At 40.0% G+C, this 27,252-nt stretch overlaps 1 protein-coding gene across 1 annotated transcript in view; it reads right to left on the reverse strand.

The window, feature by feature from the left end:
- ak5 (adenylate kinase 5) overlaps positions 1–27,252 on the reverse strand; it is a 114,121-nt gene that overhangs the window by 26,664 nt on the left and 60,205 nt on the right. Inside the window, exons 8-10 of the mRNA XM_003448503.5 lie at positions 27,158–27,231; positions 15,747–15,792; positions 14,021–14,065 (exon numbers count right to left, since the gene is read on the reverse strand). Coding sequence (XP_003448551.1) covers positions 14,021–14,065; positions 15,747–15,792; positions 27,158–27,231 — 165 coding nt within the window. The remainder of the gene's footprint in view (positions 1–14,020; positions 14,066–15,746; positions 15,793–27,157; positions 27,232–27,252) is intronic.

The raw sequence follows: 27,252 nt of genomic DNA on the forward strand, positions 1-27,252 counted from the left end.
TTAGCATCGCAATAACATTTAAGCAGCATAATAAAAGAAAGATCATCTGTATGCCCTCATTAACACAGGGGTGTGTGCAGAAATAAATTTGCAATTTGCAGAGTGATGCAGAGGTAATATAACAATTACTTTCAACAAGGAGTAAATAAGGAAAGCACTGCATACTTTTAAAAAAAAGTAAAGAGTAATGTGGAGTGCTTGAACAGGCAGAACAAACATAGAAAGCATTATATTCAGAGAAACATAAATCAAAGTGGGAATTAAACTTTTTTTTTTTTTTTTTTTTTTTAACCAATCAGCTTCCATTTAGTATAATCACATCTTAGCTGCTTTCACTTCTTAAGGTCAGAATACATACCGGCACTTTCTGTGTTTGATGGCTTGCTGTGATGCTCGCAGGTGTTGTTGCAGGTATAATTGTATAACGTGGCCGTGAAACTGTGAAGCAGTCATTTATCAGCGCTAGCCTTGAGCCTAGTAATAAAACTCAGGATGCGCTTCATATTCATCATTATTCAACTCGAGTTGAATTCAAAAACAAGTGCGCTCATCACCATTTCCTTAGAGCACGGACAGATATGAGCGAGGTGAGGCTCGCAAGGTGGGGAACGACTGAAATCAGAGAGCTCCCTAAAGAAATCAAGGAGGAAGGGCTAGGGATTCATTCAGAACATAAACACCGCCTTCATTTATTTCACCAGGCTCAATACGCTGCACAGACACCTCCACCAGGATGTAAAATAATGACCCAGAAATCCTTGAGAAGCTTGTTAGTGGCTCTTCTAGTTAGTTCGTCTTGCAAGTCAAACCCCTGCTGTAGCTGCGAACTGTCTGAGTGTGAAGACCGTTTCATCACTGAGAACATCATCTAGATTAACCCAGTTTAAATGTCACAGCTTTGGGAAGTGTCTTACTTTCCTTCTTACTTTCACTTCATTTTCTTAGTAGGTGTCACAGTGTGCACTCCAGCCATGTTAAACATTTCCATGCTTTTAGGGTGCACTCGAACAGCTTGCATAAATGAAAATGTCTTCAGATATATTCGAAACCAGCCTTTGAGGCTCGATTATTTCCTGAGCTTTGAGAAGGAGTAATATATAGAATTATTAGTTAAAAAAACAAACAAACTGATGCATGACTAAGAAAAAACATGTCACTTGTTCAACTAATTACAAATTTGATAAAAAAATAAAGCAATTTTATCAAACCTGTAGCCTCACGGGCTGCCGCCTGATCCAAACTGAGAGCATATTTGGGCACAAGTGATATTATCTGCATAACTTTTCACAGTGTAGATGATGTTATATTAATGTTTGCAGGATCCTGGTTACTGAGCTTTGTTAGGAAATAAGAAATCCTTAAATTAAGGTGTTTGTGAGCATGAGATGCTCCATAGTGTCCTCCTAGGGTCACTCTGTCTCTTCTCAGAATGAGTTTTTAAGAATGTATGGGGTGCACTGGGTGTCACACTGGGAGCAGTGACAAAGCATTTTTTAAAATCATATCTGACATGTCTCCAGTTGTTGGCTAGTTGGCCTGTATGGTCATCTTAGGCGCAGAGTTCTGGGTGCGAGCACAGCTGCTGTTTAAACCAGCTAATCAAAATAAAGTTGGCTTAAATGGAGCTGAAACAGCTTGGTCGAGAGGATTACTTTAAACTGCATCATGCAAAACTACGGTTTAGTCCAGCACTAAAAATGTGGAGCAGGAAATGAGTGTGATAACATAATGTGATGTGGATTTGATAGAACACAGCAGAATTATAAAGAGTCACACTCTTTTTTTTTTTTTTTAATCTATATAATCTAAACCTAAACAGAAACATAAAAAAAAAACATGAGTAAAGGGTGAATTTGCAGCTTTGTGTGCTTTGGCATGTTTGAATTCTGTTTCTGGTTTCTCTGCTAACGCTCAGTTTGGTAGAGGCTGAGATTTGAGATGCCCAAACCATCCTACCATGTGTGAACAGCACTGTCACAGCGGCGTCCGCGGTAAGAGCCAAAGTGACAGATGGAATAAATTAGAGAGAGAGATGGAAGCAGACAGAGATGAAAACGATAAACACAAAACAAGGCAAAGACAGATACAGCCCTGCTAAATAATGTTTCCAATTCTTGAAGCATTAATAGGTAATGTTAAGAAACTCGATCAGTTTAGAAGAAGAATGGACTGAGTGCAGAGTTTTTCCTCAAAATATTGACATGATTTATCTGTTCACTTCTGTCGATGATTACTGAGAATGAAAAATGTTCTTGCATTATTTTAACCATTCTACAAATAGAAATACAAATCTATACATTGTGTTTTCACATCAGATCATGGTTGTGTGTATAGACATGGGATTTTAGCCCATGTGGAGCTATTTGTAAAACGAGCAAAGATGAATAAAACAAACACAATCCTCTGGAATTTATATTCTTTATGTGTTAAATTACATGCACTACCAGTCAAATGTTTGGACACACCTTCTCATTTAGTGGGTGTTCTTTATTTTTACTGCTTTCTGCAATGTAGATGGATGCTGAAGACATCAAATATATGAAGGAAGATATATTGAAATATGTAGCAAAGAAAAAATGAATAATTAACTCAAAAAATATTTTTTATGGTTTAGATTCCTCAAAGTAGCCACTCTTTGTTGGAAGTACTGCAAACTGACAGCCCTATTTGACAACTGTTAGAATTGATATTATGGCAAGAACCAATCAGTTAAGTAAAGAGAAATGACATCTACATTATTACTTTAGGAACTGGAGGTCAGTCAGTCCGGAAAATTGCTAAAACTTTAAATGCGTCCCCAATTGCAGTCGCAAAAACCATCAAACGCTACGACAAAACTGGCTCACAAGAGGACCGCCCCAGGAAAGGAAGACCAAGAGTCACCTCTGCTGCTGAGGATAAATTCATCCGAGTCACCAGCCTCAGAAATCACAAGTTAACAGCACCTCGGATTAGAGCTCAGATAAATGTGACAGAGTTCCAGTAGCAGATACGTGTCTACATGAACTGTTCAGAGGAGACTGGGCGAATCAGGCTTTTACCGTCCAACAGCTGCTAAGAAACCACAACTAAGGAAAAGCAACAAGAAGAAGAAATTTGTTTGGGCCAAAAAACACAAAGAATGGTGTAAGGGCTATTTGACTAAAAAGGAGAGTGATGGAGTGCTGCACCAGATGGCCTGGCCTCCACAGTCACCTGACCTAAACCCAGTCGAGATGGTTTGGGATGTGATGGACCACAGAGTGAAGGCAAAAGGACCAACAAGTGCTCAGCATCTCTGGGAACTCCTTCAAGACTGTTGGAAAACCATTTCAGGTGACGACCTCATGAAGTTCATCGAGGGAATGCCAAGAGTGTGCAAAGTGGTAATCAAAGGAAAGGGTGGCTACTTTTAAGAATCTAAAATAAAAAAACATGTTTTGAGTTATTTCACACTTTTATGGAATTACGTAGTAAACAAAAGTGTTCATTCATAGTTTTGATGCCTTTAGTGAGAATCTACAATGTCATGAAAATAAATAGACACCATTAAATGAGAAGGTGTGTCCAAACTTTGGACTGGTAGTGTAGGCTATCAATTAATCTTCTGTGCCTTGCTGATTACCTGACTGACTGTTTAATCAGCTGATTCTCTAATTAAGCCTGTGAACCCTTAAGGGGAAAAAAAGATCATTAGAAATTTCTTCATTAGCTTCAGCAGGGTGGTTTCTGCTTGTTAATGGCATCCTCTAACACCATAACACTCGTTTCCAGCCAGCCCCACTAAGTGCAAAATTACCACTGTTGCATCACACACTACCAGCAGGTTTTTCACTTTTTAAATGCAAATCTGATTACAAGGGCAAATGGTAATTTTCCGCAGAGAGGGGAAATAAAAAAGAGAGATGGAAGTCAGAGAGCATGGTGGAATAAGACGAAAAGATAGAAATGGAGGGAAAATGGCTTAAGTAAAAGCTCACATTAGTATTTCACTGCTTTTTTTCCCCCCCTGTAGCACTTCTGCAGAACACTTTTGGATTGGGTAACCCGATGCAGCAGATGGTTTGTTACACCGAACCATCTGGAAAATAGTTCTTAGAAATTGTTCGCCAAAAAGCCAGGCACTTTTTCAGATATTCTTGACAGATCATTGGCTCTCACCATCTAACTTCGCGCTCACTTCAGACAATCACAGGATTGATCTATAGAATGTAAAGAGCACCAAAGAGGGGAAAAAATCAAGCTGCAAACTGAGGAGCTTTGAAAGTTGGCGAGCAGTCAGCGCAGCGATGTATGTAGCATGTAGCTGGTGGATTCTTACCATCTATATGAGGAAAATTTGTATTTTAAAGGGACCCACTTCCAAAAATACTTGGCAGGTGATCAGATGAACCATCTGTCACAAGAAGAATTTTTAAGTCATAATTACCATGCAAGGCATTTGGTGAGGTAAATCCACATTAAACTTGAAGGGAGCTTGGAGATTTTGCTAATTTACAGAAGGTGTATCTGTACCCAACGACTTTTAATTAACAAAACGTAAGTGCCTTCATTATCTTTTTGTTTAATGACTGTATTCTGCCTCATTTTATTGCTTCTCAAGTGTTTAATTCTTAGCAGCATGTGGCAGGTGGACAGGTTTAGCATCAATATAAACAAAAGGCCGAATTATACAAAAGAACAAAAGTTCAAACCTGACCTGATATGTACTCTTAGAAAAGGACACCCATGTTTTCCAATCAGACTCTTAACAGATGACATTGCATGTTGGATCAAAATCTGACAATGCTTTTCTACATTCATAATTCCATCACTTTTGATAACATCACCAACACCACTGGCTGAAATGGAGCCCCAAACCATGACAGAGCCTCCACCTTGTTTTACAGATGGCTGTAGACACTCACTGTTGTACACCTCTCTCCTTCTCTGTACATACTGATGAGCACTTCAACCAATGGATCATCGCTCCATCAGACCTGTTGCCACTGATTTTCAGTCCAGTTCTTGTGTCACCTGACACATCTCAGTCTTTTCTCTTTGTTTCACTTAAGAATGGCTTCTTGAAAGCCACGCTCCCACCAAGACCATATCTTTGAGGCTTCAGTGAACGGTAGATGGATCAACTTAAGGATCAGATAAATCTCTCAGGTTCTGTGTCTTTAAAGAAAAAAATCTTAAGGACATGACTTTCAGATACTGTTAATCTGCTGATAGTTCTTTTTAGGCCTGCCATCTCTTCTTATTTCCTCCACTTGTCTAGTTTCCTCAGATTTTTTTAAAGATCCACTGCATACTATGCTGAGTTATGCCAAGTTTTCAGGTAATAGCTCTTTGGGAATCACCTGGTTGGTGCAAAAATACTATTTTATGCCTGTCAAATTGTTATCTTTGGAATTTTTCTAATTGGTGCTAATTAATAACACTAGTTTTATACTATTATATAACTAATTTAGAACAAAGGAAACATGAAATATGAAGCATAAATATGACCAGCAAATGGCAGATTGCAATTGGTGTTATTACAATTTCCCCCTAGCTTATTTCTTAAATTAGTCCTAATTTCTTAACTTCCAGCTCTACTTTTTTATTCCTCGACTCTACTAGAGAAGCTTTACATGATTAACTGTTCAAATTGTTTTTCCTAAATTGTACCTCATCCATTGTCCAAAACAAGCAGGTTTATAGCTCCCCCCGCCCGCTTTAGGTGTACTGTCTCTTTAAGAAAACTTTATTCTGATTGGCTGCCCCTTGAAGTAACTTCATATGGGAAAAAACTGAGGGAAAAAAAAAAACTGGCACTGTTAGCTTTTGGCCCAATGGGTTTACCTGTACATACACTAACCTCAATATTTAAGATTTTATCGATTTTCAAATGAGCATCCAACACTGTAGCACAGAATGTGAGCGAAATTAAGGAAAAGCTTGATATGCTCACTGTAAAGACACTCTGGTGCTGTCATCATGATTTCTGAGAATAGGGAGATAGCCTTTTTTAGCCCCTAATAAGTCTGACAGATAACCTGTATCTCCCCTGAAGCAGCAGCAGCTTCATTGAAGCTGGATGATAAAAGGAGGAGACGGGGATGGTGAAAGGCTACAACACTTTCATGTAGAACTGAGGAGTCATCAAGCTGCGTCACGCAGTCTTGAGTCAGTATTTTCAAAGTTGGAATGACATCTGACGGGGCAGGAAAGAAAACCTTTCGTCTCTGCAGTTGTTTCTTGAAGGGAAGTGCTGGACAGCTTGGGTGTTGAAAGCACTCTTTAAAAATCTACAACTATAAATGGGTTACAACTATAAACAAGAATAAATGGGTTAATATTGTTAATGGCAAAACATTATGGGGACCAATTAAAGTAATATGCAGCTCCATGACTTTCTTCTTCTCTTCTCTTCTCTGTGGTCGCTTTGCATGATTTGACCATGTTAAATATGAGCATCCATCATTGTAGCAGCATTTAATGACAGAAAATAAAGAAAAATATTACAGACCATTTTAAAGTCATATAAGCATCCCAATGATTACACTGAATTTCTTTTCATTCGGCAACTGGTTGCAGTTAGTTAGAGCAACTAATTTCAGTTGAAAGGAGATTACAATTGTCCACTGTCCAAACTACTGCTGTTCTTACTTGGATCCAAGCTCTACAGGGTGGGCCATTTATATGGATACACCGTAATAACATGGGAATGGTTGGTGATATTAAAGTCCTGTTTGTGGCACATTAGTATATGTGAGGGGGCAAACTCCTCAAGATGGGTGGTGACCATGGTGGCCATTTAGAAGTCGGCCATCTTGGATACAACTTTTGTTTTTTCAATAGGAAGAGGGCCATGTGACACATCAAACTTATTGGTAAAGTCACAAGAAAAACAATGGCGTGCTTGGTTTCAACGTAACTTTATTCTTTCATGAGTTATTTACAAGTTTCTCTTTGTTCACAGCCATTGACATGTCGAAGAGGTTAACATGTGAGGAGCGGATCGAAATTGTGTTGATATCTGGTGAACGGAGTAACCGGGTCATTGCAGCAGATTTCAATACAAGACACCCTACGAGACCCATGCTACAGTTAGGAAACTGCTTGCTAAGTTTTGTGAAACTGGTTCAGTGTTGGATTTGCCAAAATGTGGACGCAAGAAAACTGTCACTAATGAAGAAACATCAGCGGCTGTCCTAGCTTCATTCAGCAAGAGCCCACAGCGTAGCACTCGCCGGATGTCACTGGAGAGTGGCATTAGTCGAACATCCCTTCGGCGGATATTAGCTACTCACAAATGGCACCCTTACAAACTCCAGCTACTGCAGCATCTCAACGAGGATGACCCAGATCGGCGCACAGAATTTGCAGAATGGGCAAAACAAAAATTGGAACAGGACCCTCAGTTCACGCAGAAGATTTTGTTCAGTGATGAGGCAAACTTTTATGCGAATGGTGAAGTTGACAAACAAAACCACAGCTATTGGTCTGACACTAACCCACATTGGATGGATCCCTCCAAGACTTTTGGAACAACAAAAGTGATGGTTTGGTGTGGTATATGGGGTACAACGATAGTGGGTCCATTCTTCATCAATGGAAACCTCAAGGCCACTGGATATTTGAAATTGATACATGATGATGTGTTTCCCTCTTTGTGCACTGAAGCTGGCACGTTCCCTGAGTTTTTCCAGCAAGATGGTGCACCACCACATTATGAGTGCCAGGTCCAAGCATTCCTAGATGAACAGTTTCCTGGAAAGTGGATTGGTCGTCGTGGGCCAGTTGAATGGCCCTCAAGGTCTCCCGATCTGATCCCCTTAGACTTTTATCTTTGGGGTCATCTGAAGGCAATTGTCTATGGTGTGAAGATACGAGATGTGCAGCACCTGAAACTACGGATACTGGATGCCTGTGCTGGCATTTCTCCTGCGGTGTTGCTATCAGTGTGTGAAGAGTGGGAGAAGAGGGTTGCATTGACAATCCAACACAATGGGCAGCACATTGAACACATTTTATAAGTGGTCAGAAACTTGTAAATAACTCATGAAAGAATAAAGTTACGTTGAAACCAAGCACACCATTGTTTTTCTTGTGACATTACCAATAAGTTTGATGTGTCACATGGCCCTCTTCCTATTGAAAAAAACAAAAGTTGTATCCAAGATGGCCGACTTCTAAATGGCCACCATGGTCACCACCCATCTTGAGGAGTTTTCCCCCTCACACATACTAATGTGCCACAAACAGGACTTTAATATCACCAACCATTCCCATTTTATTACGGTGTATCCATATAAATGGCCCACCCTGTAGAATAGTCCCATTAGTGACTCCTGCAAAATATGACAACCAAGCCTGCTTATTTGGTTAAATGCACCTTTGCTAATTGCATCTCGAGTCAATGCTTTTGGCAGCCATCAAAAAGCTTCTGAGGTTCAGGCTCTGGGAATGCCATTCCAGAAACTCAGCAGAGCCGCTTCTAAAAAGATTGCAGATTCAGAGATCAGTTCCAACAATGTTATTCTGCCAAGGTGTGGAAGAAGACCCAGACTGTCACCCTGTCACTAAGGCTCAAACCTGCCATGAACTGGAAACTGCTGGAACACCGACATCACTCTCCACAGTGAAGTAAGCCTTAAATTTCCATGAACTGAGAGAGGAATAAAGACGAGGCTTTCAAACCCACAGTAAGTAACAATGAATCTAACACATGAAAGCAATCACTTGTAATGATGCTCTGATGCTTACAGAGTAATTCAGCATTTTTCAGCTCATTTTTCCAGCCCACAACTTACTGATGTGGTCCAGAAACAACTGGAAAAATAAATCTGACTATATTGCAGAAAAGTCGCCTGGAAAGGTTGACGGAAGATTTCCCTCGCAGACAGTGCTGTGTTTTATTTTCATATCAGTGTGATCTTTTTAAAAAAATAAAGTAAAAAACAAACAAATAAAAAATGAAACATGTCAGCTGCCTTTCATACATGCATGACATGCTCATATTCATAAGGGTTCACAGAGCTCCTGCTACTTTGTGAATTGCTTGACACAACACTATGAGCAACCTGCAGGGAAAACAGTGGGTGGTAAAAAGATATGAGAGAGATCAGACAAGAATGGTGCTGGTTTTATTCAACAGCTGCCAGCCAGAAAAAAGTTGTGATGCTGTGTAAAATGTAAATATAAACAGAAGGCAGTGATTTCTAAATGATTTAAATTCTAGAATCCCTTGCTGGTGTCTGATCGTCTTTCCTGTGCCTCTTTGCTGACTTTATGAACGCCCAGTTAGGATAACCACACGTTTTCAGTGCTTCCTTTACATGTGTGTGTTCCTTCTTTTTCCCTTCAGGCTTAGAGGGAACAAGTTCTGCCCGGTGGTGTAGGGTCCTAATTACTCCAAGTTTGTGTTCCAGAGGGTGATGGGCGTTCATAAAGTCAGCAAAGAGGCACAGGAAAGACGATCAGACACCAGCGAGGGAGGATAAGAAAGACAGACGCAACAACATTGTCATCCCCTATGTAGCCGGTGTATTAGAGAAACTCAGGAGAGTTTTCTCCAAACACGACATCCCAGTGTACTTCAGACCCAGCAACACACTCAGACACAAACTGGTTCACCCGAAAGACAAAACTCCAAAACACAGACTTAACAACGTGGTGTATGCTGTACAGTGCAGTGAGGAATGCCCAGACCTCTACATTGGCGAGACCAAACAGCCACTTCACAAGCGCATGGCACAACATAGAAGAGCCACCTCCACAGGACAAGACTCAGCAGTCCACCTGCATCTTAAGGATAAAGGTCACTCTTTCGAGGATGCCAATGTTCACATATTGGACAGAGAGGACAGATGGTTTGAAAGAGGAGTGAAAGAGGCCATCTATGTCCACTGTGAGCGACCATCTTTGAACAGAGGCGGTGGTTTACGACACCAACTGTCTGCCATCTATAATCCAGTTTTGAGTTCCCTCCCCAGACGCCTTAACGCCCACTCACATCCTGGGCCATCCGACCTCAGGAAATCACATGATAGGGTGGGGCCAGGTTTCACAATGAGCTCACCCGAAACCCTGGCTGATTAGGTCCCACACCCGCTTTCACACCTTGGCGCATGTGATTAGAGGATCACCAGGGGGTCCTTTGTCCCTCCTTGGGGGGATACTCCCACTGGGTTTAAATCTGGGACTCTCGGCCATTTGACCTTAGAACTGAAGAAGCTTCTCGGATGAGAGGTGAAACGTCTTCAAGCAACTCAAAGAAGTCCAGACGCTTTTCTTTGCAAACTCCTTTGACTACGATGACCTGGATGACTGAGAACCTTCACAGACATCTTGCAGAATGTGGTTCAGCAATGTGCTAATAAAAATAAGCAAATAATAGAAATAAGAAGGATGCAAAACAGACACTGTCTGGATGGCAGTAAACTAAAAACTGTATATATCGTTCAGCATTAATGATGCCTTCACGTATTTGTGACAGATGCTTCTGAACTGTGTTTATAGCACATCAGATGGTTTTTCTCTTCTTTTTGCTAGTGTGCTCCTCTTTAGATGATCAAGGCATAGACGCCATTGACTGGCTCTCAAGTTCTGTAGACATGAAGTATACAGAGAACCTCTGGGATGTCATGCATTGGTGCAGTGGACGCTGTCAAATAGTGCCACAGACTCTCCTCGGCCCCCGACCCCTCCCTGAGGTTTCTTCCTGTTAGAAAGCACTGTCGCCAAGTGCTTGCTCAAAGAGGGCCGTTTGATTGTTACCTCACAGGTAAAGACTCCTGTTGTGATTTGGTACTATAAAAATATAATTGAACTGAATTGAATAGAACGATCCAGGAGCTCACTGATTCGCTGATCGGGGTCTGTGAAAAGATCCTCCAGGATACCATCCACTATCTCAAGTCACATGCCAGAAGTGACAATGATCACAAAGGAAAACTAGAGAAAAATCAGTCATAAGGGCATCACAGTCTATCACAGAGCAATGCTCTGTTAACATTGCTCTGCAAAACCATTCACTTTTTGGGGGTTGCCTTGTTGTTTAACTTGTTATCATGTTGACTTGCACCAAAACAGGCAGTCATTTCTGTTTTCTAACTGGATAGATTGATATCCCTGACGTCTTACTGGCTTTATAGCGTGTCCATGCAGTCTGTTACAGAATAATGACGGATGCTCATTTCATCTGCAATAATGTTACTTATTAACCTATTTAGTCTTTCGCTGTTCCTACTCCAGCTTTTGTTTGAAACCTGCTGCTGGCATCAAATTAAAATGCACAAATACAAAAAAAAAACAAACAAACAAAAAACCCAATTACTCAGTTTTCAAATTTTCCCTCTTTATTCTGTTTTTAAATATATATAGGATTTAAATGATTTGCAAGTTGCTTGTATTTCCTGTAAGCTTGAGGATAACTGCTAATCTTAAAGCAGGAAGTAACATCAGAATAAATGGATGCTGTGAAAAAAGATGAGATACGAAATCCAAACTGTAACATAACTTCTGTTTTAATAAATTAGACTTTCTACTTTCTTTTCCTGACAGCACAATTGCAGATTGTTATAAATGGAGTGAAATCCTAAATGTTATCTTGATTGGCTGACCTCTCATTATATGGTATAAAATTTGTTCGGGAGACACTTCTGAGTGTAGGTGACGGTTGTTGCATTTGTGGGTGACATTTTCCTCCAATTATCTGCTGCTGCTGTGAAAAAGCTTTTGGTCTGGCTCAGCGTCTGTTTTTCAAATCCTCCGACAAACTGGTGTTAATTCAGATCAGTCTGGATTTGTCCTGAGAGTCCATGAAAAGGGATTTTAGCACTGATATATGGGTGTGACAGAGAGTGCACACACACATACACACTCAGACTACTGATTAAATAACCTTTTGGTGACCGTATCTTTAGTGTTTTTCCATGGTAGCAGGGTTGACGGTGGTTAATGGAGGGTCTGTATGTCCCAGATCTCTAATTAACCTGCACGTCTGTCGTGTCTTCAATTAGCAGACTGAGCCACAGTGCCTCACTGTACTGTCACGGCATACTAATTGATCACAAAAAACTGAAAACGTCTTCCTCTGGGGGCTGGAAGTAACACTGAGCACAAATTGGAAGCAGCAGTGATGCATTTTTCTATTTCGTGACAAATATTACTTAGATGGCGTATATATTTGCGCACGAGATTGATCTGATAGCTGCCTTTAGAGTCACAATGCAGATTCAAGTTAATAAAAAAATACTGACAAATATATTGGTTGTTCCACATGGGGGAGATTGGCAACTTATAAGCACCATTTCCACTGATTAACGTGATCGTTTTTGCTTGTATTAACATGATCTGAATCCATTAATTGATTAACAACATGGTTAACAGCATCCATCAGATATATTGTCTTTGACACAGATAATATTGGGTTTATATACTTTGTGGTTATAAACCAGATTAAAAAAAACAGTGAATCCCTACATTTGGCAATCTTAACCTAGTTAATATTAACCAATTTGTGCAGTTAATTATTCTGTTTGGTGACAAAAAAATAGAAACTTCTCTTATGCTACAAAAATAATGCATGCACTACTTTTTAAAAAAATGAAATGTCATGCTGCAGAGAGCAGATGAACAGCACATGGAGTCCGGCACAATAAAAAATGTTTATATAGCACCAAATCACAACACGGGCATTAAAACACTTTAAATTATACGATGATGAAGGCGTGGACAACGTTATGCTGCCTGTAAAATCATTAGCATGACAGGTTTGGTGGTGGGTCACCATGGAAGCAGACCTCTACAGGTCGGCAACAACAACCTAGCTGTGCGCAGACAGTGCGCAGACAGTACCTGAAGGATGAAAGAATTGATAGCACTGACTGACCGCATGCTTGCCTAATCTAAATCCAGTAAAACACCTCTGGGACATTACTATTATTTTTTTTTTTTCTAGATGGCAGCTCATACGGACGTATGCAGCAGCACAGCGCTCCTACTACTTTGCACCTTTCTGTGTTTTTTTTATGTCTTTTGTTGCATCTTTCTGCATTGCACTAATCACTTTTAGTCATCAGGAACTAATAGACATCGGCATATGCCTGAACCCGGATTTTACTTCTGATTGTATCCCACCCGAGTTTGTGAGACCTCCGGGCGTTCTGTGGGTTACTGTTGCGAACAACAAGTGATGCAGATGGCGTACGGAGAGGAAACAAAAACGGGGATGCAGAGCTGGCTATAGTGTCTCTGATGGAGATGAAACAGCGTACAGGGCGCAGAGGGTAATTAACACTGTGCAAAAAATCATTTCAGCAAAATGGACGAGCCTGCTACATCATGATGTTTTTTTCCTCATTAAGATCTGATGTGTTTTTGAAAATGTTCCTTTAATTTTAATTTGTTTTTTGCAGTGTTATTTTGGTAATTCATCCCATTGTGTCTCCTGTGTTTTAACTTCTCTTTGTCATCCTTCTGATTTCCTGATTGTTCCCAAATATGTGTCATTCTCCAATCATATCTAATCTTGTTGTTCACTTTTCTTTTCCCCCTGTTTGTTTCCAGCGTGTCAGCATCTCCCTTTCCAGGCTTCTCGTGCCCCTTTATGTAGATTCTTGTTTTTTTTTCCCCCCCTTTTTTGTACTTCGTGTAATTTTTGGAGCCAGTTAAGGCCTGCCTTTCATTATTTAAATCTGCCTGTGAGTCCTGGATCTGGGTCTTCTCACCATTGGAGAAAATGGCCCCAAGAGTACAATTATATGCAAATCAGTAACGTTAGACTTCATGCTTTCCATCATCATAATTTCTCTGAAAGGAGGACTTATTTAGGCTATATGGGCCTAATAAATTGCTAAATGTCAAACCGCTGTTGAACTCTAAGTGCTGTAGACATGCATCAGTCTAAATGGGTTGTTTTCTACTGACAGACACAAGTAAGATGAAGATATCTGTCACTTCCTCCCTAGTCTGACTTGTTTGTGTGTGTGAATTATTAACTAGCAGCTTGATGAACAATCAGCAGCTGCTTGCTATCATCATGCGTGCCCATGTTGTCAGCTCTTACCCATCATGAAGATGACCTTTGGTTTCTTCTGTTCTGTAGAATAACCTGTCAGAGGGAAGAAAATCACAGTTTAACATGTGGTTCAGAACCACACACCCATATACTTGTACTTCTGTCTCTGAGGCCCATTTTCTGTCCTCCTAACCGGACCTTGATCATCACAAGTAAACCTAAAGACCTTCTTTTTGTAAGCAATGCAGGCTTAATTAAAAGTGTCCATAAATATAAAACATGCTCTGAGCACTGAAATCATGCAATACAGCAGCAGTAATAACAAAACATGTAATGGCACAGTTTATTTAGCTGACAACATCTCTCGTTGTCTGTTTCTCCCCTAAGGGGGCTAATTCATGAGGAGAGGAATCGAGCATGTGCAATCGGGGTGAGACTCCCTTTGTGTGTGGTTGATTCGTTTCCTGTGTTTTTCCTCCTTTTGTGATTGGCTGATGGTGTGTGTTCTGTTGTTGCACCCTACCACAGAATTTTAATCAAGAACATATTTACGGTTTCCCCATGCATTACCCCGAATGCTAAGTAGGAATGGTTTTGTGAGCAATACTTGTGCACAGAGTTAAAGCAATAAGCATTTGCATTTGCTTTTGAATTTATGACCGTTTGACTTGTGCGTTTTAATATTTCCTGTTTAGTTTTCCGAGGAAAAACATTTTGTAAACAGCGGCAGTTTGTTTACATCAAACAGAAGCTGTAACCTTCTAACTTTATCACGCAGTAAATACAGGTGCGCTCAGACATGCTGCTTTTGCACAGTTTATCCACCGTATGATTTTGGCAATTGCAATGACATCATTCTGGTAAATTCATGCTTCATGGAGGCACAGCTCACTAATAGTTATAACTCTTGTGGCTGAATCACTGAAAAAAACTGTTAAATCCAAATAAAAAATATCAAGTGGTAGCAAAAATCTTCTTCTTTCGGTTGCACAGGGGATCATCTGCCTCCATCCTGTCCCTAGCATCTTCTTCTGTCACTAACCCTCTGCATGTCTCCATGTACTACATCAGTCACTAAATATAAAGTTCCTATTCTCAACCTCCTCTTATTCCTTCCTGTCCTTTCCTCTTCCTGTCTCTGAAAAGGCCCCCCCTTTGCCTTTGGCCAGCAGTTCCACCCTGTTTGAAAACAGCACAGGGGATGGTTGTCGTTAACCCAGGGCCCGACTGATCTGTTACAGAAGTCACATTTCTGATGAGCTGCATGTTTGATTTGGCAAAGACTTTGCGCCAGATTCCCTTCCTGACGCAACCCTCCTCATTTATCGTGAGTACACTGGTGCACGGTTTTCCCATGGCTGGGTTGGTAGCAAGAATCATACCAGTAACATAATAATGAAAATAATTTGTACTGTTGGCTAACGAGATAAGCATCAGGTCTAAGTGGCGACAGTGAATCAACAGACGAGCCTCCCCTTGCATTACACAATCAATACTGTTGATGTAGAGCAGTGCTGACACACACACACACACACACACACACACACACACACACACACACACAGGGCTGCAGGGAGCGGTTCATTGTGGTGAAAAATGGTTACATGACACTTGGCATTTACTGAGATGAAACATTTTGTGATGAAATGCTAGACTGAGTCGACTGCTGGCTTTATGAAAGAAGGCAAAAGGGACTATGGTGGAAAAGTAGGGAGAGTGTTACTTTGCTCCTTTTTAAACTGAAAATCAAATATCAGCTATTTCCTCAACTCACTTTCTGTGTTTCCTTCGGCATATCCGATTTCTTCCTCCTCTTCAACCTGGAAGAAAATGAGAAATAAAGGTCTTTAGGTTTTATTTATGTTTATATTTTTCCAAAATATGTTTCAAATACTGTGTTTGTACAGCTCCACATGCTTTCCACATATGCACCAGTGTATTTGTTTATAAACAGATACACCCATAATTAATAGTAATAGCTACTTTCAAGAACAATCTAAGAAGGTGAGAACTAGTTTGGAAAATTCCATCAAATAATGAGTTTTAATAAACGCATTTAAAAGAGGATGGTGAATTTCCACAGCTGTGGAGCCTTGGATAGCATTAAACAAGCTACTACAATCATCCAGACTTCTGCTTTCAGGTTTTCGGCCCTGCCTGAAGAAGGTTTCTTTCAATCAGCCGCAGGAAGATTGGTGAGATATTGGCTGCCAAAGTTTGTCCGGTAGTTCACCCCAAAGGTAATGGGTTAGGCTGAGGTGAGGGCTCTGAGGTGAGGGCTGTGTGAAGGCCAGACATAATGCTCAAAAACAACTTGTTAATGGCTCCAGGTTTGTACACAAGGGAATTGTCATGCTGAAAGATTGAATCCTGTAGCAACAAGACCAAAAACACAGGTTGTCCATATACCGCTGGTCATGCCCACAGCATTTGACAAAAGAACACAGAAAAAGGCTTCTTCTTCTTCTTCTTTGTATGAACTGCTTGTCAGATGGTGATTCTGGAAATCACTCCTACCTCGACATATTTCTGATGTCCTATTAGGGGTGTCTGTGTTTGACTGTTCAGCAACTTCCTGAAACTGACAACCTGATGTTAACACCAATTTTGTGGCATGATTGAAAGCACTGTGAGGGTGAATGAGGTCTCAAGGTTTGTGCTTTCCCATTTTTTGTTTGTCGTACAACTATTGGCACTGTTCATGAGCAACAACATAGAGATGCTGCCTGAAAGTATAGACTGTCTTTCCCTATTTTAAACAGGTACCCAGGATGTTTTATTGGCTGTTCAGATTAGGTATAAACAGATTTGATTTGCAACACGGCAGCTCAGACAGACTGTAAACCATCTTTTAGAAGAGATAAAGTATGTATTTGAAAAAGAGATTGGGCTGAGTGTCCCTACAGAGCAATCACATGGTGCTAGCCTTGAGGAAATGTCTCTCAGTAAACCGTGATGGCAGAGGAACAACCTCACGGCAAATTGAGCTCTAAAACTGGCTAGAAAACTTTGTCACTTTAAGTGGATGCAAACTGCTTCAGTCTGTTAAAAATAATAAACTAAAATAAAAAAAAAATCCCAAGTGTCATTAGTGCAGATTTTCCTTTTCATTACTATGCTCCTCAGCTTCAGCCACCTGGATCACTCTGGCATGCATTACCTACTAATTACTCAAGTGCTACCATTATAATGTGTTTAATTCTTATGATTTAACAGTCCGATGAAGGCAGAAGCAGACAGGAACATTAAGACCTGAATAGTTGATGACAAAAATGGATAAAATGAATACTCAAACAGAGGTGACAGCATCACAGGTGTGATACTTCTGGTATAAGAGCAGGGACACTTTTAGACATTAATTTGAAAGTATAAGGAATGGAGATACACTGAGGTCATTATTCATCCATAGAGTCTGATTCATTATTTTGGGACTGTTTGATGGACTGACACTCCACTGAAACTGCTCTTTTCAGTCTCTGTGATCATCTTGTAATGGTATCTGATGCAGGAAATTGTTCTGTGCTCATTTTGCTTGACCTCAGTGCAGCCTTTGATACCGATGACCACAATCTTTTACTTAATAGGCCTAAAGTTTTGGTTGGCTCAGCACTAGACTAATTTTCCTCCTATTTATCTGAAAGGACTTCCTCTTTTAGGGTGAGAAAGTTCTCCTGCTACACTGCTTGTTTAACCTTTGGGTTCCACAAGGTTCATTCCTGGGTCCCTTGTTGTTCTCTTTCATCATTCAGTCTTTTTCTGGCATTTCTTATCATTTCCATGCTGATAACATTCAGCTGTTCATGTCCCACTAGCTGGATAGACTGTCCACCCTGATTGGTGATTGGCTCTCCAATAATTGCCTTGTTTTAAACTGTGACAAAACTGAGGCCATTTTTAGTTGGGAGCTGTAGTCTCCTCCTCTGAACTAGAGAAAAATGCTCATGCGTTAGTATGATTACAAATGAGTTATTGTAATGCCCTTTATACTGGCTTAGACAAATCATCTCTGTCGCACTTCTAAGCGATACAAAATGCTGGTGCCAGACTCCTAACACACTTCAGCAAGCAAGCTCGCATAAGACCGATTTTATTCTTTTTGGCTCCCAGTTGATTTTGGAATTCATTTTTAAATTCTCGCACTTACATGCAGAGCATTAAATGGACATGCTCCAGACTACTTATCTCAGCTTCTTGTGAAACGCACTGTTGCTCACTGTCTAACGTCTTGTATAAGACTAAAGCTAAGGAAGAGCCTAGCACTCAGGCTCCGGATCAGTCTACCATTCCAGCTCTGTTCAGCTGAGTCTTTGGAGTCTTAAAAAAACCTTTTCCTTCTGCTTGCATTCTTTTTTTATTTATGTTTTTAATTATTTTTATTCTGTTATTCTGTATTCTGACTTTTATGTATGTGAAAAGTGCTATATAAATAAATGTTCATTAGTTCATTAAATATTATCAGCAATTACAAGTTAAGATTACAAAATTCAAATGAATAATTCCAAAAGGACACAGAAAACTGTAAGTCAGTCAAGCACCTGCTTGTAGGAGTGTAAAGAAAAAAACAAACATGTAAATCAGTTTTTGCTCTTGAGCTCCTCACTAGCGTTTTGTTGGCAGTAGAAACTATTCAAGTCTTGACTCAACACGTTTAAAAAAAGACAATTGTCTCTAGTCTAAATAATACATTATATGCTTAATCACCTCCATACTTTTCTTCAGTTCCCACCAAAAGGCATGTGAATGTGAGAAAACTGAGCCTCCAATCTCACATTTGAGAGAAAAACATTGAAAGTGAACCTAAATGCTGTGTGAACTTTCTGTTAGCCAGCAAATACTGTGTCTAACAGGTGTATAACAGAGCCTTAGTCAAAAATGTTACTGAATCGTAATCAAACAAACAGGTTCAAATATCTGCATGAGATCATCATCCTACAACACAAAAATACGAGTGGTTTATAAGTCAGTCAGATGTAATTAGAGACGGTCCTTTCAAACAAATGACCTTTAGTAAGCATACACCTTTAGCACACACCTTTAGTTAGAGCCACAAATAAGAACACAGTGAGGGTGGATGGATGGGCCAATAAAACACTGAACTGATAAAGTGTGAGGTCGCTGCTTGTTTTCTGTTTCTAAACAACAATCAGTGTTTTTGTATTTAAAATTGTGAAAATCATTCCCTAACTTCGGCAGTTTAACGAAAGCATCCACACCTTATCAAATTAGTAATTTTGACTGAAACCCAGCAGATTAGTTTTAAACCTAAACCAGACCTTAATCTCAATTATTTTCATTTTTCAGCAATGATTTAAACGTAATGATGAAATCTAAAATAGTTGCATGTTATACACACAAAATTGTGCCTTTTGGATAAATACTTGTTAGTCAGTTTGATTTAACTTAAAGAAATTAAATATAAAGAAGTTCATGTGTTAATAACATCATTAAATTAATCTTACTAAGAAAGTAACTCAAAATTTTTTCAGTCCATGAAAACATAATTTGATTTGGTTATTAGCAGCAAAGCTTTCTTTCATTTCTTACACTCTAACGTGAACTGCTAAAGTCTCAGTTGTTACCTGGATTTCATGCGAAATACACGCTGTATTGTTCAATTCTTAGAGAAGTAAAGTAAGATGAGTTGTTCTTGTGTTTTATGGAGCAGTTTGCAGTGCGGAGACTCGTAGAGAGATCGGGCTGCCTGCCAGAAAACACATCAGAAAGCAGACTGTTGACTAAAGGAAGGATGACTTCTCTTTATGTTTCCATCTATTACTGGTTCTTGACTTCACATTGCTCTGTCGCCTGGTTATGATTTATACGTTTGGCTTTTTGCGGCGAGGTCAACGTGAAGCTGAAATTGGAGAAGAGTGGAGACGTGAAGTAAAGTGAAGGGGAGCACTGTTCGTGTTAAATAAATGCCGTCAGTGTGGGGGAGTGCTGGGTGCCAACGACAAGCCAGCTTGGCATGTGGGTACACCAACTGGTCTGATGACTCAGAGAGAAACACATGCACAGCAAGCATTGAGTCCACGTGACAGAGATGAAACATGCAGGTAACCACACACGAACCGCTGTAAAATCCACCAACAACAACAAGACAACATTTTTTTAAAATTCTCATGAAGTGAAGACTGTATGTTATTGCTAGATGTCACAAACATATACTCCTACACAAACATCTCAAAACCTAAAGCTTGTGTCTCTGTGAGCAGCTCTGTGAGAATCCTCACTGTGCACTACCAAACATAACTGTCGACGGATGTTGGAAAGGAATCTTGCTTTTTCTTAGTTTTTGCCTCATTTATAGGGATCTAATATAAAACATCCATCTGAGTGTGGGACGTATGGAAAAGTCACGGTGTCCCTCAGCAACATCCTTTTATTATGTGTACACAGTTTGTACATAAAATATATCTGTAAATTATACTTTACACAATGTCACAAAACAAAGTCTGGGACCAATTTAGATTTTGATCTATTGATGCCACAAGTGGAAAGGTAAGAAATGAATAGATACAGTCATGTAATAAAGATTTCACAGTACAGCACTGCTGATTCCACAGGAATTACTGTAAGATTATAAGAAGCAACTGGGTGCTGCTAGCCAAATTACCAGCCTGTGTGAGTACCTCTATGAAAGCAGTTTGGTCAGACTGTGCAATGCTCAAGAATACTTTGAAAAAGACTGAACAATTATGGCTTGTTTGGAAGAGTTTCAAGGAGAAGGCCTCTATTTTCTAAAATGAACATGGAAGCATGGCTTCGGTTCACAAAGTTGCACAAACTTTGTACAAACCACTGAATAAACCACAAGACTTCTGGAACAATGCCCTCCGGATGGAATATTCTATTTGTGAAGATAACTGAACAAAGAATAACAGCAAATACAAATACGTAATACTAACTGTCCAGCAAGGTCGTGAAGGGATGATGATTTGGGCTTATTTTGTGCACCTTGGAGTCACTGAGTCCACCATGAACTCTTCTGTATACCAAACTATTCTAGAGTCAGAGCATTCTGAGCCAAAGTTTAGTGAAAGTGCAACATGACAATGATTCCAAGCACAGCAAAAGCAAGGTGTTGCAATTTCCCAGTTAACTGAAATGGTGAAGCAGGACCTTAAGAGAGCTGTGCATAAATAAATGCTCTCAAACCTCAAACTGAAGCAAGATTGTAAAGTCAAAAATGTTGAGTAGGTCAACATTCTTCCACAATCACATGAGAAACTGATAGTTATACAGGAAATGATCACTTCAAGTTAATGCTACTAAAGGTGGAGCAACAAGCGACTGAATTATGGGGTTTGCTTTTTACATGACGACAGACAGACATGCAGATAGGTAGATGGATGAAACCAAACAAGAAAGTGAGAAACTACAATATTGAAGTGACAGTCTAAGTTTATCACTAACAAGACCTGTCCCTGTTAGAGGATGTGTACAATGCTTACCAGGTGAGGTAAGTTAAAGTGCAGGTAGTCTGAAGGGTTGCTACCATACAGAAAAATAGTACAAGAAGTAATCATATAGATCATCATCTGGATATATCATATAAATAGAGAAATGTTCCTCTATGGAGCAATATCTATAGAGAAACTGGCATAAGATTTCACACAAAACCTCAGTATCTCAGTGGTGCAGGACAGTAGCTGCAGTCTGTTAATGATACACCGTGCTGGGGATGCTGGTTGTTGCCCATGATGGACAATGGTTTATTGCAAATTTGTGCAAATTCCATGTCCACCATGGTGCCTGCTCTCTTAACGGCCTAACTATTCACATAGCGTCCCCATTCTTAATGTTGCCTCCGCAGCAAACCACTGTGTAGAGGAGAACACTGGAAACTCCTGACTGGTAGCTGGAGTTTACCGCCAATGTTTATTGACCCCATACAGCCTGCTCTGCCGCTTCCAAAGTGGCATCTGGGCTGACATCATCACGTCTAGATGCGACCCCACCAGTGGGGCTCAAAATCCCTCAGACGAAACAGGATGATGACTTTGTTAGCAGCAGCAGAGGATGCCTCTCCATCCATCTTCATTTCTAAAACCAATTCCCTCACATGAGACTCTCCTCATGAGTCATCTGTATAATCTAATTAAACTGTGGCTGTCATCTCAGCTTTTCAAACCACAGGACCACAATACTGAACTGTCACGTTGATTAACAGATACGATCACATCGACTGAGGAATGATTGTCCTGCGCATAACAATGATGAAAACAAAAGACGCCATTAAACACATTCCACCTTTAAAGAAACCAACAGTCACCGCAGTAATCTCCTCTAGTTCCCTTAACATGCCATCCAGGGATCGAGCTCAGTTAGATCATGTTAGAAGTGTTCTTGTTACTTTTGTTGTGTAATTAACAACTGAGGTGAAAAAACATCTAATGCTCATTTTAAATTAGTAGTGCTCTTGTCAAACTTTTCTCATTTGCAACAAGCTGAAAAGTTCTGATCGTTGTAACGATGCACACGTCTGCAAGAGGTTGCCAATTTAAAAAGCGAGCCCTATTGTATAATGAACCATGTTGCTTCGATACATGATATTCCGTATTTGTGCATGTCAAGTCTATTCTTTTAAATTTTTTTGCCCTTTATCAGCTAAAACTATAATAGATAGAAAAAAAAAATCAATAAATTGCTAAATATGAAAGTCTGCCAAGACATCTCTAGCCTGGAGATAGCTGTGTTTGCAAATATGCAGATGAACAGTGGAGACTTGTGGTTAAGGCTGCTGAGTAAGTTGAAATGTTTTTGTGTTTTCATTTCTTTGGCTCTTGAAACTGTAACTGTTTCCTCCAAGCTGACTACGTCGGCTGTAAGCTTCAAACTTTTCAAAGCAGATTTTCCAACATGTTATGATCAAAATATTTTCTTTTTCTGGACAGTACTCATTTAATGTCACTGACTACATTTCTAAAAATCCCCCGAAAGGAAATTCTTTTCTGAAATACTTGCATTCTCCTCCGATTCATGTGAGCAGATGCTGTGTCTCTCTGCAAGTTCAGGGTTAAGCTGTGCAGATACTACAGAAAAGAAAGATGATGCGAGACCTTAGATGATGCAGTTATTGGTTATTACAACCCATTACATAAGGCCAAGCTGTGGCAGTACAGCCACTAGCTAGGATGTTATCTGCAGCTGATCTGTCTGGATGCACCGGCTGAGGCCGTTTCCAGTAAACACAGCGAATTCTAATGTAGTTCGTTATATCCGCTGTAAACAAATGTGCCACACTCAGAGTTTGGGACTGCTTTGCATACAACATGGGTCAGCAGTGTGTGCACCACCTCTCACCTACCAATTAAAACAATGCACATTTTATCTAAGCAACCACGCCGTTGCCATGCCTTTGGCTGTCTGACCACTCTAAGGCAAAAGCAGCTCTATTAGATAGGAAAATATTTCAGTGCTGGGAATTTGTTGTTGTTGTTGTTTTGAAATAGAAAAAATGGCTCTAACATTTCCGTACAGATGGTCTCTTTCTGCTGTCCTCCCTGTGTCAAGTTAATCTCCTTTCCATGTTTAGTTGCATCTTCCTTATTTTATTTTGGTAGCTGCTGTTCTGTGTTTCATTTTGAGATTAATTTCCTCCCTTTGCATTATGTCATTTGTCTTCAGCTGGTTCCCCACCTGTTTCCTCTGCCCTCATTACCTCTTGTATGTATTATCTCAGTCTTCTGTTGTCCTTTGTTGTGTTGTCCCTACAGTTGTGCGTCTCCTAACTCTGTGCAAAGTTTAATTCCTTGTAATTTCTGGTATTTGGATTCCCTGGCTGTGTTTCTTTGATGTTTTTGGATTTTTGTTTATTTTCTGGATTAACAGGATTAAAGACTTGCTTTGAGTTTCATGCCTGTCTCGTGCATCCTGCCTTTGTGTCTGGTCAAATTAATCGACCGTCCACACAGCAAAATATGACAAAATGCAGAAGGAAACCTTCACAGTTTAAATCATTTGATATAAAAGTAATCACATTTAATAAGTTGCATTACCTTGATGATGTAATTAAAAGTATAGCATTACTTATTACTGTTTACCAGGGTAACTACTAATCCATATCACTCAAAGCACAACCATGGCTAGTAGCCTGCAGAGACACATCTAAGGTTACTGTTACTGTGATGAAACACAAAGATGTCCCACTATAACCTTTTCTTCCCTTCTCATTTTGCTGTTTGCTTTTTGTTTTTCTGCTGTTATTTCTCCTAAAAACGATAGAAATAATATTTACATTATTTAGATTTGCCAGTAACCAAGAGGGATTAAGAACCTCAAACCAAAAATGAGTACCTTAGAAAATGTACCTGTACAGTAGGTGTCCCTCCATCATGAATAAATTAGAGATAGTCAGAAATAATTGGAGGAAGCGTCCAAGACATTTGACACCAGAGACCAAAAATAGCCACTCTGTCTCGATGTCTCCCTCGTCTGCAACCTTCTTTCATCCACACTCTAACAAAGTCTTTCTCCTTTTCATATCTGGGGGCACAAATATGGGCTGACAAGGTGGCACGGTGCCTTTGTTCGGCTGCAGAGGCAGAACCGTGTCACTGCTCGACATAGAAAGGGTTAAATGGGAGAATCTCTGACTTCAATGAGACGGCAGCAATGTCCGTTTTACGGTTCCCTCACTGAGCGGACTTTATCATTGGTCTCGAAGCGACTACGTGACATCAGTCAATAATTATCGATCATCCTCACATGAAGTTCACTTTTGTCTGTCACGACAAAGATTGTTTTATTAGGAAAGCGCAGCTGGCCATGAAGCTCTGGAGACACCCAGCAGTATTCTGGCTCTCAGGTCTCAGAGAACCAGCTGTGAGAGTAATTCTGTTTGTGAGGATGATAATCAGGATATCAATAATTTTAACTGTACAGACACTGTATGTCTGGCTGAAAAGAACTTTAGGACAATGTAATAGGTCCATTTCAGACAGCTGATAAATGGATGTCTCTTAGACACCAGCCCTTTTTGTAGCTCCAGTGTTTGATGTTTCTTAGGGATGCACCATTTTCTTTGCTTATTTTTGGGTTTGAGTGTTTTGTCCCTTGTACCCTCTTACAATTTGTTGTTTCTTTCAGTTCAGTCAAGACCATTATAGCTGACATAAAGTGTTCTCCCATCATAAACACTCACCAATCAAAAACAATATTCAGGTAGGCTTTGGCATTTAAACAATGGTCAACTGATACTAAGGGATCCAAAGTGTGCCAAGAAATTATCCCTGACACGCTTACACCACTGCCACCAACTCGGATGGATGTTTGTACCATATTCTGATCCTACCTTTTAAATGTGAGAGTAGAAACGAGACTCATGAGACCAACCTTCTGACAGGAGACACCCAGTGTGGTCTTCTGCTGTTGTAGCCTATCTGCTTCAAAAATGCTCTTCTACAAATGGTTGTAATAACTGATTATTTGAGTCACTGTTGCCTTCCTATCAGCTTAAAGCAGATAGCTGAGTTGAGCTGAGTTGCTTATATGCGATTGGCATATTAGATATTTGCGTTGAACAGTAATAAACTAATAAACTGGCAGCTAAGTGTTCTTAGCTCTGTTCATATGCGTCTGCTTATAACAAGCCAATTTCCTCACTTCATGCCTTCCATAAAGTGAGAAAAGGACTCCTTTCTCGAGGCAGGATAGCAGTGGTGAGGCCTTCTGTACATGAGGAAAAGGGGAGGTGTTGTAGAGATGAGTTAAAAAGCTGATAGTAGGAGCAGGAGCAACTTAAACAGCTAAAGTGACTTAAATATTGCACTCAATATATTTTGCAATTGGATGTTTAGAAGGGTATAAACTGGGCCATCAAGCGATTTGGGCCAGCACTGAGATTATCAGCTGTATCAGCTGATCCATCAGGACTGTGGGCTAGATGAAATCTCCACAAGCCTGTCTGGATTCAGGCACTTTGCCCCATTCTTCCTGAAAGATCCTGTCAAGCTTTGTTAGATTACAGCGATGTTGTTTGGGTATCCAATCGCCTGAACAACATCGGTGGAGTGCACATTCGCATTTGGGTGATTGCTAGATGTGTAGAGCAGAAGTACCAATAAGAGATGTAGAACTTGAGTAAAGTATCAGCGCATTATGAAAGAGAATGATGACAATGTGACAAGTTGAAAAACAGCAACAACTCAATTTTATTTTGGCTTCACCTTTCACTCCTAGGGAAATTAAAGAGCTATCAACATGAAATTAAGTAAAGTCAATAGATTAGGAGGCAAATATGTAACAGAAATGTGGTCAAAAAAGTTACTGTTCTTGTTAGGTGAAACTGAAAGGTGGTGTAGCTAGTAGTAACAAGTAACAAAAGTAAAAGCTGTAGGTGGTGCTTTCCATTTAAAAATACTTTGTTCCTGTTCAAGCGACCCCAGGAATCTTTACACCAACTTTACTGATGCTCCTGAAAAAAAATACAAAAGGCGTGAATAAAAACAGACTTTAAAATGTAAAGGTGTGTCTTATTAAACAGGAGAAGAAGAGAGGGAGGGGGGAGACTGAAAAAGCCTTTCATCCCACTATGAGTGAATTACTGCTGAGAAAAATACTCCCAAATCCAACACAGCTGAGCAGCCAACAAGAAATGGAGTCGGTCAGGAGCAGCTCCCAAGTGTGAATTCAATGGACTGAATAAATGTGAAGAGGTGTGCTGCTGAGAGAGTGTCTATACCCAGAAAACTCTGCCTGGTTGGAAAACTTACACAACAATAAACAACCTCCATAAACACTTCAAAGGAAAAAAAAGTTGGAAGAATGAAGTCAAAGAAAGGCAAACCGACCGAGAGAGACAGGCAATTTGTTTCCAGACACTTGGAGGCGGGAAATGAGATGGAGGTCAGGGTTATGCTTTACTGACTGCAGGAGAGTGTGGAGGAATGAAGCTCGTCTGAATGGCAGCCAAGCATTACACAACAATATTCACCATCTTGAGGCTTTTTCAGCGCTCAGTCATTCAGCGTTTCAGATGATGGGTTTACTGTTTGCCATTTCTGAAAATGTAATTTGATTCTGCAATTTAGTATTTTACATATTTTATATTATTCATGTGAAAAGTTTTTTTTTTTTAACTTCTGCAAAACCCAGTGGAGCAGAAAACGTAGTTATTGTTAAAGCTTTTAAATCCCGCCAGAAAAAAAGTCAAACAGATAGTTTTCATTGTTGTAATCTTACCTCATCATCCTTACAGGCAACATCTGCCAGACTGCTTGTTTCACCAAGAAGACTGAGATCCAGCTCACTGGGACCTGCAGACAGAAAAATCCACA

This window comes from Oreochromis niloticus, linkage group LG18 (assembly GCF_001858045.2).
Source record: "Oreochromis niloticus isolate F11D_XX linkage group LG18, O_niloticus_UMD_NMBU, whole genome shotgun sequence".
Lineage (NCBI taxonomy): Eukaryota > Metazoa > Chordata > Actinopteri > Cichliformes > Cichlidae > Oreochromis > Oreochromis niloticus.